Source organism: Trichomycterus rosablanca, chromosome 5 (genome assembly GCF_030014385.1).
Source record: "Trichomycterus rosablanca isolate fTriRos1 chromosome 5, fTriRos1.hap1, whole genome shotgun sequence".
NCBI lineage: Eukaryota > Metazoa > Chordata > Actinopteri > Siluriformes > Trichomycteridae > Trichomycterus > Trichomycterus rosablanca.
The window spans coordinates 11,862,734-11,875,837 of record NC_085992.1 but is presented as its reverse complement, the minus strand read 5'-3'; the positions used below and the strand labels follow the sequence as shown (position 1 = coordinate 11,875,837).

The following is a 13,104-nucleotide window of genomic DNA, read 5'->3' as shown; positions in this document are numbered from 1 at the left end:
CTACTGCCGAAGTCTGGGTATCCTGGGTTTGGATCTCATCGGTGCTATCAGCCAGTCGGGCGTATTTATGGACATGATCTGTCTCTGGGGAGATGGCCGAAACAGCCTAGCTATAGGGAGGCGCACTTGTCAGTGTGCTCTCAATGCTGGTCCCAAGCCCAGATTGAAATCTGTACCAAGTCTGTTATGATGACCAGATTTGCTGTGGCAACCCCTAAATAAGAAAAGAAAAAAAACTATGTTACTTACATACTTTATGTTAAAAAATCAAAATGACACCAGTTAAGCTGTTGAATAATATATACACATATCCCAATAACCTGTATACCTTTTTACTGCCCCAATCTTTTTATCATGTTAAAATGCACCATGTTTTTGCTATATGTCATATGTCATGCACTGCATACGCAGCTGGAAGAGTGGGCGCGGCACAGAGATATAGGTCCTGCCTATGTTCGATCTTAACACATTTAGAACAGTCACCTCGTGTCTGTTTCAGGTACTTTGGATTCTTCTCAACCTTTCAAGCCCCCAGATAGGATGAACCGGCTGCTTTACTGCCCCTGGGTGCGAGTAAACGAAATGGTGTAAAAGACCTTCGCTATGACCTGTTGGAGCGCTTTTCCGAGCGCACCTGTTAGAAGTCTGAGCACAGCGTGAACGCGCCTCATACAGCGGGCGCTGGGCAATGCAATGCGCGCTCCCGCCTTCTGTAAAAATCTCTCGAGTTGACTAGTGCGCGCGAGACCATGACAAACTGTCACTTTATCCGAGCTGTTCGTTCACAAAATGTTTAACTGTTCGATGTTTTCAGCGTTACAATCTTACAAACGTCAATTAACTTTTGTTTTGAAGCAACGTCTGAAGAAATTTGGTCTACTAAGTCCGGTATTCTTGTTTGGCTATCAGTAAAAGGCGAGTGCAGAGCTGAGGTTGTCCTCAGAGAAGTCTGAAGTTCATCATGGCGATGATGGAATGTATTAAAAATTGCTGCAAGAATTTTCTGAACAAGGAGAAAGAACCAGAACTTCAAAGTAAGCCTGAAATCTCTCTCAATTCTCAAGAATTTATTTTTACTTTTCTTTTATTAAGCTTAACTGCTTAAAGCAATTAAAGCAATGTTTATTGCTACATCAGACTGTAGGATACTACTACTACTACTACTACTACTAATAATAATAATAATATATTGTAACAATGTATTCATTGTTTTATTTTACTAACCTATTCATTCTGGTCAGGGTCGCAAGGCAACAATACACCCTGGACAGGATGCCAATCTACCACCGGGCAACACACACATTTACTCACATACCTACACCTAGGGACATGTTTTTGGAGGTGGGAGAAAACTAGGGTTGCTAACTTTCAGAACTGGAAATAAGGAACACCTTGGGCTGAGGGGTTGGCAGAAGGCATAGGGTGGGGGGTGGTATGGCGGGTGTTTACCTGAGCGGGAGCGGGAAGGTGGTTAGGGTTGCACCTATAAAAAATATAACCTGTCTTACACCGTCATAGGAACATTATTAAAATGTTTTATTTAGGCTGTTTAACATTTATTAATTTCATTCTTTATAATAATAAATCAGAACCATATTTGAGGCAAAACAACATTAAGAACATCATGTAACATTTTTTCTCAACAGTGCAAACAACATAATCCATCTTCACACTGACATGCAGCCCCGGTTCTGGACTGCGTTGCTTAGGGGGGCAGTGAGAAAATCTGGGGGGGCAATGCCCACCCCAGTGCCCCCATAGCGCCGGCCCTGCTTGTGTTACTTTAGTTTCGCTCTAAGCAGGATTCAAACCTAGGCCGGAAAAATATGCGCGATGCGCTCTGCCCACTGTGCTACTCAAACACCGGAGTAACAAACAGGTTGTTATGTTGATATGCTCACACACAGTGTTACTAAGACTAAAAGTGAACATTACTTAAAATAATAACCAAACGCTTTCTAATTCCCACAGTAGCAGCAGTTTCCTTCTGTTTCATACACATTGGACTGTCTCAGTCTAATCTGCAGCATTTCTCTCCCATTGATAAAAATATGAAATAAAGCGCATCCTGTATCAGTTCTACACAAAACACCACGTTTAGTTTCAAAATAAGGAACGATTCCATATTTTACAGGACGGTTGGCAACCCTAGAGAAAGCCCACAGAGAACATACAAACTCCTCTCAGACAGTGGTGACCAGAGCCAAGGACTGATCTATGGTACCCAGAACCTACATGGCACCCACTTTGATTTGCATACTGTAGAATTGACGCTGCATTGAAGCTGCTATGGTTGCTCAACAGCTCAAACACTTTAGTTGTTTTTTTCTAACATTTGTCACCCGTTTGTTGGTGATATAAGCCTGTGTTAACTTTTTAATGTGTGTCCATGTGTGTCCTGTACAGTCGTCACCATTCCAACCCTTTCACCAGCACCAGAAGTAGAAGTTCGAAAAAGCGCGTTGGGCGTCTCGGAGGATTACCTTCTCTCCAAACTGCCTCCTGATGGTAGAGAAGTGCCATTTGTGCTCCCTTTATTCAAACCCTCCTATGTACAGCCGCAAGGTCTCCGGTACCCCACCTACCAGGGTGGACTACATGGTGAGTGCAGCCAAAATGATTAAAATCATGAATTACATATTAATAATGTATTTGATTAAAGGTAACTTGGTGCCTCAGTCGTCTTAGTAATATTGTTGAACAGATAAATTGTCATTGGTATTAATAAGCATTTAGACTTTTTAGACAAAATTTGCTGAACAGATAAACAAACCCTTCACAGATACAGGAGGACCATGGTTGTGTACCAGTACATGTTGCTTTGCCCACATCTTTACTGCTTAGGAAAATCCATCACCAAGTGAAAGGCCCTTCTAATACTTTAATAGCTCCAGTGAATATAATTAGATTAGTTCTTGGATTAGTCAATAGTTTCATATGCATCCCATAGAGCACAATTTATTTGCATTAGCAGATCATAATTTCAGCCGACACGTTTGCCAGTCACAGTCACTGTATAGCAAGCAGTATCAATATTAGGCAACATGTTCTCCCCATGTCTGCATTGGGTGTTCAGCAGGTATTCTGCAGAAAACAGTTTACTGTTTTACATAGTTTTAGCTGGGTGTGAGTGACAGCGTGGGTATGATAACTGTGTATTGGATTGGCACCCTGTTCATGCTGTATTCCTGCTTTGTGCCCAGTGTTTCAGGTTGACCTTGTATTTTTGTTTAGTTTCATGAAAATAATATATGTCACTTAATTTTATCTTAAAGCTGGGTGGAGGCCATGACTAAAACTTTTCCTAAACCCTAATTAACTTCTTACACACATGCCCATTGTTACTTTCTCTTTGCCGTGACAAATCCTGGCACCCATCTTCTTGCCATTTCCTCCACAATCCTTTAAAAATGTACAGCTGGAGCCACCCTTAATTCCAGCCCAATATTCTCAAAGTTCCTTTCTCATTCTTTCCAGTCTCATAATCACTCTTCATTCTCTACAGTTGAAGGTTGACCTGTAGTTGTATGCTTGTGAAAAGACAAACCCCATGGTTGTCAAATGATTGTCCTATTCTTAAAACATCTAAACTTGTTTACTATGTTTCAAAACAATGTTGTGCTTTTGTAACAGACTCCTCTCCTTCAAATTCAGCAAGAGTCACATATGAAGAGAGGAAAGCGGAGCTTGCTGCTGCATCAGACATGGTATACGACCCTACTATGTCTTTTCATCAGAGTCACTTGATCAGCTACATCTCCCCAGGAGCCATTAAAGGGCCCTTTCTGAAAGGCAACTATTCATCAGGTGGGTATTCGGCGAGTGAAAAACCATAATGCAGTGGAATTTTGTTTCGTATTTGTTGCTTCCTTTAAAAAAACATGTTGAAGGTGAGTAGGCTACTCTAAATGGGCCCTAGTTGGGAGTGAGCGAAGGTGAGTAGGCTACTCTAAATGGGCCCTAGTTGGGAGTAAGTGTCAGTGAGGACTGCCTCCTGGCCCAGTTTTATTCCTGCCTTGTTCTCAGTGTTTTTGGGTGGTGCCGGCTTCACTGCAACCTTAACAAGAAGGAAGCAGTTAGTAAAGCTGATTAAATGAAGTTCAGGTAATAGGTGGGTAAGTAGGTAGGTTTATTTGTTCCATATGGTCTTCAATCTTTATATCCTTCCATAAATAATCTTTTTTATGAAAAGTAAACATTCCCATGTTGAGATTGTGTAACTGCACATAATGTGTGGTTTCCTTCCTGCATTTCTCAGCATGTAATTCTCTGCTTAAATATTGACCCATTATTATTCCTTTAGTCATTATGTATACCAGTCATCCATTGTTCATTTCTGATTTTTGTAGGCTGTGCCTCCCTTCCTCAATTTAAAGCACTGACAACCAAGTATTTTTTCTGTATTAAATTTTTTTTTTCTCACAGAACAAAGATTCTTAATGCATAATATATGTATGCTATTGGAATCACATTACATAAGAAATATTGTAAATATGTCAATTACTGCTAAATAATATTTGATAACAAAATTATACCATTGACTTTTACCTTGCCCAGTTCATATTTCTGCCATGGAGAGAGAGTAAGCTAGAGTAGGTTTAAATATCAGGATGAAGCAGCTGATAAAAATAAATAAATTAAAAATAAATTAAAAATAAAATAGATATAAAATAAAATAAACATCTTTGTTTGGTTGTTTTTTTTGCAGCCTTGGACCAGAGCGCGAAGCAGAGACTCCGTGCGTCAATGATGGATCTGTCCAGTCCTCACAGCCCCATTCAGGTGTGACCTGTTCACACCCGCCTTTTGCACGTTAGGGACATAGAACATATCAAAATTCCTACAATACTGTTCCTCTTTGCTGATGAAGTTTGTCCATGTTTGACAATCATGACTTTTCACCCTGATCGTTCCCCCTAAAACCGTTTCTTTTTTCTAGGAACTTTGTTAGTTACCTCACGGCTTAAAATCCCACATATCCCTTGTAGCTAATTTGTAATGAACTTATTTTTACCTGCCAAAGGTGATGTTTTACAGAGCTGTAACTTACGCTCACACTGTACTCTTCTGTGAATGCCTCAAGCTGAGCTTTTTTCATGTTACTTGGTTAGACTGATAATAGCTAAAGTGATTGTTCTGTTTGGCTACTGTTTTCCACAAACAGAAGATGTTTGCTTATTCTGAGGTTTAGCTGGGAGTGTTATAAAGCAGGCGTAAATCATGATGATGTGAACAACACAATGCTGGGTGTTTGAGCTGCACTGGGTGAGGCCTCCTTTTGGAGGAGAGATATTTGAATAATATTGAGTCAGCTTATTGATAAGCCATTAGTAAGATCAGATATCTGATAACCACCTGAGGTTGCACTCATGTCTCAGTTCCAGCATTTACATTATTGCACATGGTTTGGTATCCCATTTTCAACTTTAGGGCAATGTGAATTCCAGCTAAATTCATTTTTACTAACTAACTCTTTACTAACATCCTGGTCAGGGTTATGATGGGTCTGTCATGAACACCTTTCAATTTCTAAATTTCTCATGGGTGGTGAATCAGTTTTTGGGTTCTGTAGCCGTGTTGTTGCTCTGGTGAGCATTTGGGTTGCGTTTGGGTCGCCGGTGGACTATGGTCTGATCATGTTGCGTGAAGTGCAATTCATATTATGAAATCCACCTCCTTCCAAAAAACAAATTGGTTCAACCAGTGACAAAAACGTTAGGCATTAAATGTAATTTTGTGTAATTTTGCTAGAAAGGGGCCTGCGGATGAGCCATTGTGTTCCTTTTTTTCTGTAGTCATTGGAGGTCAAGGCAACTTGACGTTTGTTGCCTTTGTGAATATGTTTTATAAAGCGTACACAGGGTCTTCATCAGCTCTTCATCCTCGTCTTCATCAGTAGTGAGTGGAGAAATATGATTATGATTATATGGCAACCGGCACTCTGACAGAACAGTTATTAAATTGCACCTCTTTACTGGTGTGTTACTTTTAGTTAATTAACCTGAAGGATGCTTTGTGCCACTGAAACTCATTTTATAGCTGTCGTTTTAATTGTCTGGACAGTTACGCACTGGTTGCACCCTGATTAAACAGTACATTTACAGTCTGCGGTGACTGAAATCTTTTATCAACACTATTATTTGTCCTAGCCCTGCTGTAAACATGGGAAAAATGAAATCTGTAGCTCAGTAATGTTCCTTGTGTCTTCTCAGCGCCACGACTCACTGACAAGTGTCCCAAGCAGTACATCCTCCATACAGGATTCTTTTGGGAGCAACCGGAGCATTGGTAACTATACATATTTAAATAAAAAAAATCTAATTAAATAAAAAGAGCTATGAATAAACAAAATTAAAACAACAACAAACAAAACTAAAATACAGAAAGTTTAGTGTAAATTCACTGTAATTAGATATGAGAGCAACAGAAAGTTGTATTAGTTCGCATTTTTACCTTAATTTAAAGCATACACACAAACACATTCAAAACCTACACATTCATTCCAGTTCACTATCCTCTTTCAATCTGTATTTGTGTGTATGTGTAGAGTCGAGCACAGTGTCGAGTGAGGACAGGGAGCAGGATTTGGGGAAAGTGTGTGTAATACTGAGGTATCAGGAGGATGTGGAGCAGGTGTGGATCACAGTGGTGGAGGTACGATTACAGCCGAACCCACAGGAGACATAATGGGACAGTGTCTCTTTGTGTCCCCTCTTGTCCTTATGAATGTACCCTGTGTTACAGCCGGAGGAAAATAACTATCACTTTCAGCTTTTTATTTCTCTGACATTTTTCTCTTTTTGTTTTTTTCTTTTTCCTGACATTTCTTTTGTATGTATCATTTTGGTTGTTTGTCTTTTCCCTCTTCTTATTTCTTATTTTTCTACTTTGACTTTTACCTTAATTGTAATTTTAAATATGTTTTATTTTTTAATGATTTCTGTATTTGAAACTAGGAACCTATTAACCCATTTTCACTTTCTTTAATAACTCTGTTACTGTATATTTAGCTAGCCCAGATTCAGGTTTGAATCTTAGCGGTAATATCAGCCATGACATTGGATATCTCTGGGTCATTGCATCCTGTCTGGGTTTTTTTCTGGTGTTTCCAGGTGGATCTGGGCCTGTCGGGACCCTGATCAGGATAAAGCAGTTGATGAAAATCCTGTAAACATTCATTCTATTCTTTATATTTATTATTTCTTTTATTTCTCTGTGTACATTCCTTTTTTTCTATCTGCCCTACATTATGTCTTTTAGCCTTATGCTTTCTTCATTTCTTTGCACAATACAATACAAGCTATTTCTTTTTCTTTGTCAGTGTAAGGATCTGTGTTTGAGCTCGGAGAGTGCTAAACAACAGCGGGTCGGCTTTAAAGGGGTCATCACCATGGCAAAGCCTGTGCAGTTTAAGACTTCAGTAAAGGAAGCGACACCAGTAAGTACCAGTCCTGCTGTTGCACTACACACACTGAAAACACACACTTGCCCCATATCAACATTGCCCCCCAAAATACACACTCAGTCAGCACCTCACACCCTCATCAGTCCAACATATTCATTATTAATGTAGCAGATCTCCTGTACAGAACATACAAAACTGTGTTACTATCCACACATTAACCATTATAAATATGTACTATACTAAAGGTGGTATCAGATCACATGGTCAGCCAAGCAAAAGTCTGTCCTTTTCTCAAGCCTCCACACATAGACTGCAATATTCACCTAAAACTAAACATATAACATGATATAAAGCCAGACTTGAATTTCTCAAACAAAGGAAGTAATGAAGGCTGCAAATAAGAGAGGAAAGAAAATAAGTAAGGGATGAAGAAATAATAAGAAATAAAAAAGGAGATACTAAAGTATGTAGTACTTACTAAATGAAAAAGAACATTCAGGTATAAATCTGAACTTTTAAGTACTTCTAAAATCTATGAATTATATAACATGGTCATAAACAATTAATATCTTTCTGCTGAATGTATGTAAACAGTTCGTATACTTATTCTCTGTTTCTGTTTTAGGATCTGCTTTTCATGGAGACCTTTGTATTCACTCTTAACCTGGAGCAACTGCGCAGTTCTGCACTGGTACTGCGACTGCAGACACACACCCCTCGCAAACACACACAGGGAGAGTGTATGATATCCCTTCGAACACTCGGACCGCAGGAAACCCAACACTGGCTGGACCTAAGCCCACCCTGCAAAACACACGTGAGTTAAAACCTATCCCTGTCTCTAATCACACTGGATTGGATGTATTCTTTACTACAGAAATGCCATGTATTGATATTGTTAAGTGCTCAGGTGGCGTAGCAGGAAAGTATGCCAGCCCACCACAGCTGAGATCCATTTTTCCACTGATTTCGGGCTCAAGGTTGCCATAGGTCCAGCACCATACCGAAATGCTTTGTGCATGTTGGGAATACATCCACACACTCAATATCTAGTGTTAATTAGGAGCGTCCAATCCACCTTCTGCCATTTTTGGCAGGTGAGAAGAAATCTGAGTACTTGAACAGAAGTCTTATGAACAGGGGAAAATACAGACAGTGACTGGAGAAAATAGATAAACCCAGGTGCCTAGGATTTTGGAGCTTTAGCTGCTGTACCACATGTTGCCACTATTATATAGTACTCTACATTTAAATTCTTTACAGTGGAACATAATCTGATACAATATAATGTGGCCTGATACAACTGAGTACTGATTGTTGCTATATTGTACAGTATGATAGGTTTTAATGTTCATATGCTGTCCAATACAATCTAATAACATTTAGTACTATTTAATAGTGTAACAGTCTAATAAAGGTCTTATATAGTTTAGTCCAGCCTTTCTCAACCCACCCTGGGGTGCCGTCTGGCTTTGTCAGGGGTGCCGTCGAAAATATTCTGATAATGATGGGTATTTTGTGATTCTATTGAATGGCTCTTTAAAATAAACATAAGGAACCGAGTTGCGCCTCTGGGAGCCGCTATATATATATTTTAATTTCTGCGCAGTTCAGAATGTAATTTACCCCTTCCCGCTTCCATCAGTAGAGGGAATTAATCAGTCATAATAAGAGCTGTTTATTGTGGAAATCCAAATCTGAAAACGGAGAGCGAGCAACACACACACACACACAGAGAGAGAGAGAGAGACACACACACAGAGAGAGAGAGAGCACGAGAGAGAGAGAGACACACACACAGAGAGAGAGAGAGAGCATGAGAGAGACACACACAGAGAGAGAGAGAGAGAGAGCGCGAGAGAGAGACACACACACACACACAGAGAGAGCATGAAAGAGAGACACACACACAGAGAGAGAGCGCGAGAGACACACAAACTGATCGTTATTACTACCTCATTACTGTAAATATTATAATTTTTATTGTTATTATTTTGCACTGTTTTTATTAATATTTTATTCTATTTTATATTTTTTGCACCTGTGACTGTCTTGTATATTTTTGTTATTTTTGTTATTTTTATTATTTCTCTCTAACTTGCTTTGGCAATACGAATGTCCTTATTTGTCATGCCAATAAAGCTTCTTTTGAGTTTGAGTTGAGAGAGCCGTAACCGAGCTACAGAGAGAACATGCAGAAAAGAAGCAGTGCTCTTAGTATAATGACAAATAATAAAAAAAATTACCTATAAACTTGTTTAATTATGTTAAATCTGATTCGTTCATGGCGCGAACTGAGCTTTTCGAGCCTAACTTACATCAAGAACAAGTACAGGGAGCGACTGAGGGCTCTGGACCAGGAGCTCCGTGTCTGCCTCTCATCCATCCCTGCCAGAATAGGGCGATTGTGTGCATCATCCCAGGCTCAGGTTTCCCAATAAAAGTAAGTCACATTTACCCCTCCCTCCCTAAATGACACCTTATGGTGTGTGTGCGTGTGTGTTAGCAGTGCGAGTACATTTTAGACTGGGGTGACTTGAGATTTTGCATACTTTTAAAGGGTGCCGTGACTGAGAAAAGGTTGAGAAACACTGGTTTAGTCCAATACAATACAATACATTCATTCATTTTGTTTTTATCAACCTTGGTGCAAGGTGCCATCACAGTGCTGAAGCCATCCCTCCAGACCAACCCAATTATGTCTGTTTCAAGAGATTCAAACCCAGATCATAGCAATGATGGGCAAGCATAATAGACAGCTGTGCCACCTGAGCACAAATAATACAATCTAATTCAATTACATAATAATACAGTTAATACATTAACCTGTGTGTTACCGAGCATGTCAGTGCTGCGTTGGGTGGGTCTGTGTGTGGGATTGTATCACTGACTGTGTTGTATTTCTACAGGTTTGTCATGCCGAGCTCCAGCTATCCACATGCTTTCAACCAGTCAGCAGCCGAATTCAGCTGCAGATCCTCACCGCTCAAAACTTACCAACATCATCCTCACTCCGCACTCAGAGTCAGTCGATCGATTCTTCAATCTTTATGATCCAAAGTGTGCTGCCATTTACTTTAGCTAATGTGTCTAAGAATGAATGGAATTCAGCCATATTAATCTCTCACTTTATTTTCTTATAAGGGTTCTATGTAAAAGTGGAGATGTTTAGGGAGGGATGCTTTCTGCTGAAGAAGAAGACAAAGATTGTGAAGTCATCTGGAAATCAGGTGCAGTGGGGCGAGTTCATGTTTCTGCCAATCAGCATACAGGACCATGAGATCCAGCTGGTCGTTAGACTCTACAGTTGTGGATCTATACGCAGAAAGTACCTGCTCGGACAGGTGAGTGTGGACCAGGGTTGGACAAATTGTGAAATTGGAGATAATTCGTTTTCCTCCTAATCTAGTTGTGTCCAATTTTCTAATTGTAACTTTCTTTGTCACTGCACCACGCCGCTCTGCCAGAGAAAAGCTGCAGACTATCATGCGCCCTCTCTGACATGCATTCCCTTGCCGACTGCTTCTTTCTCACAGTTGACAGTATTGCATACAGAGAGTTGTGCACTGCTGTCTGGGAATCCTCACCACTCATGCAGTTGCCTTGACCAGCCATCAGAGGCCGCAGTTGCAGCAGCAACGAGGAACCCCAGTTGCCGCTCCTTCCCCCGGCATGGCTAATTGAACAGTAGCACTGCTGAGATTCAAACTCAAGTTCCTGAGATCTCAATAGTGGCAAGCTTTACAAGTGGAGATGATTTTAAAGACACTGAGTAGTTCAGGGTCCCAGTGGGAATAAAAAATGGCCCTATCTTGTGGGAGTATGATGTGGACCTGGGTATTTTTTTTTTACTAATTTTCTCAGTTGCTGTGTGCAAGCTGAATCAGTTGGGTTCAAGAGATTTGTCCTTGCCTTTTTAATGAGAATCTCTCCAGTTTATGGAGCAGAGCCATTGCATTCTTGATTCCTGGCTGCTCATATTTTTTCTGCAGGGCGTGAATTACGTTGAACATTTACAGGTAGTCACCTGAACATGGGCAGGGCGTATTGACGTCAGAACCCGCTGCAGGCTTGAGTAAAAGTGCCTGCACCATGCTCACCCTCGAAGGAAAAACTACATGAAACATTTTATATTGCAATAAAAATGAAACATGTGCGTATTTGTTTCTGTGTGCAGGTCATGCTGGGTTTTAACAGCCCTTCAGCAGACGCTGTGGAACAGTGGAGAGACTCCGTTAAACACCCAGAAAAAGTTGTGACTGCCTGGCACAGACTGAGCCACTCCTGAGAAAAAGAGTCATTATAGAAAGACAAACAGGTGGACTAGGTGTTTACCTTACACTGGACACAGGACTTAAACACCACATAGTACAGGTGTATTTATGAAGTCATGGACCTCTTATGTTTTTGTCTGTGGTATTTAGAGAATTAGCATACAATTATTTTTTACAAATATGAATGTTTTATTTCATGCAGTAGCATTTTACAGAGTCACCATTAGGAGCCAACTGGGCATATATATTAGGATATTATTGGCTATGTCTGAGGGAAAGGATGGCCAAAGTCCTGTGATAGATTGTCTGGGGTGTGTTACTGCATTGCGCCCACTGATTGAGGAAACCAGACCCACCACAATCCTGACCAGGATAAAGCAGTGGTAAGAAATTTTCATCAGCCGCTCTATGCCAATGCCAATCCACCATAGGGCCTTGGTCACACCACCTCTTCCTCAGACATAGCCAATCATTTCTGTATAGATGCCTGGCTGTTCAATGAGTAGCGTAACAGAACACTGCACTAACAAAGCTTCTAGAAAGTCTTTAATGTTGTTTTACTGACATTTTAGTGTCTGTTTAAAGTCTCCAACCAGGGTTAGTTTGAAGTGCATGTGTCTAGAACCTTGTGAACTAAGATTAGTCATAACTAAAATATTGTTTTAATATAAGTAAACACAGTCTCTGCTCTTTGAAGATCAAAAAATCTATTAAAAACATCTGGAAATGTTCTTTAATCCAGCTTTTTGTGTGGAAATCATCATTTTACCCCGTTCGGCATGGTTTTCGATCACCACTATGTACAGTATGTGCATGTGACAGGTGGGTTTGGTTAAGCTCAAGGCTGCAACAGAGGGGAGGAGATTGGGGGATGAAGTCGAGAGTTAATTAGGGGTTAACTAAAAACCTGCTGTTTTTGTTTATTTGTGTATTTAAGGAGCTTGAGGTTTGACTAAGGCTTTCATTTCTTTTTTTGCTTAGCTCAGTCATGCGTCCTCCTTGCTAGCTGACTTGGACTTGTCACAGTACATTTGTGGTTCTTGGTCAGAAAAGGACATGGATGCTCATACAGTATGTTTACAATGGTTGTTTGTTGGTTTGATTGATCATCAATGTTCGAAATCATGCTATGTAATGATCATGCAATAACAGGCACAAGTGGAAAAGGGGACTTACTTATAGCTTTATACTGGCATTGAATTCATTTGGGAATTCATTCAGGTGTGTGCATTTGTAGGTGAAGTTAGCCCCTGCTGTGTTGTGCTGGGCTTTTTCGAAGTGGAAAACCAAGTGCGTCTGGATCCGGGAGGCCGCTTTTAATTCACATCATTATTTACGTAAAAGCTATTTGAACTTGGTTAATGGTTACTGTTACAGACACACCTAACACACATTCTCTCACTCCTGCTTATCAACAGCTGATCA

The 13,104-nt window shown here is 40.2% G+C and overlaps 1 protein-coding gene across 2 annotated transcripts; it reads left to right on the top strand.

Annotated features, from left to right (window-relative positions):
* The first annotated feature begins 859 nt into the window (after nucleotides 1-859).
* LOC134314323 (tandem C2 domains nuclear protein) lies at nucleotides 860-12,612 on the top strand. Of its 2 annotated transcripts, none has more exons than XM_062994903.1 (11): nucleotides 860-1,034; nucleotides 2,407-2,601; nucleotides 3,655-3,807; nucleotides 4,709-4,782; nucleotides 6,213-6,288; nucleotides 6,548-6,654; nucleotides 7,322-7,438; nucleotides 8,031-8,222; nucleotides 10,315-10,429; nucleotides 10,550-10,749; nucleotides 11,583-12,612. In XM_062994903.1, exons 1-11 carry the CDS (start codon nucleotides 962-964, stop codon nucleotides 11,691-11,693), a joined length of 1,413 nt encoding a protein of 470 aa, XP_062850973.1. In that variant the 5' UTR covers nucleotides 860-961; the 3' UTR covers nucleotides 11,694-12,612. The 2 variants fall into 2 exon arrangements, with proteins under 2 accessions (XP_062850973.1, XP_062850972.1); XM_062994902.1 differs by having other exon boundaries at nucleotides 3,634-3,807.
* Nucleotides 12,613-13,104: the final 492 nt, after the last annotated feature.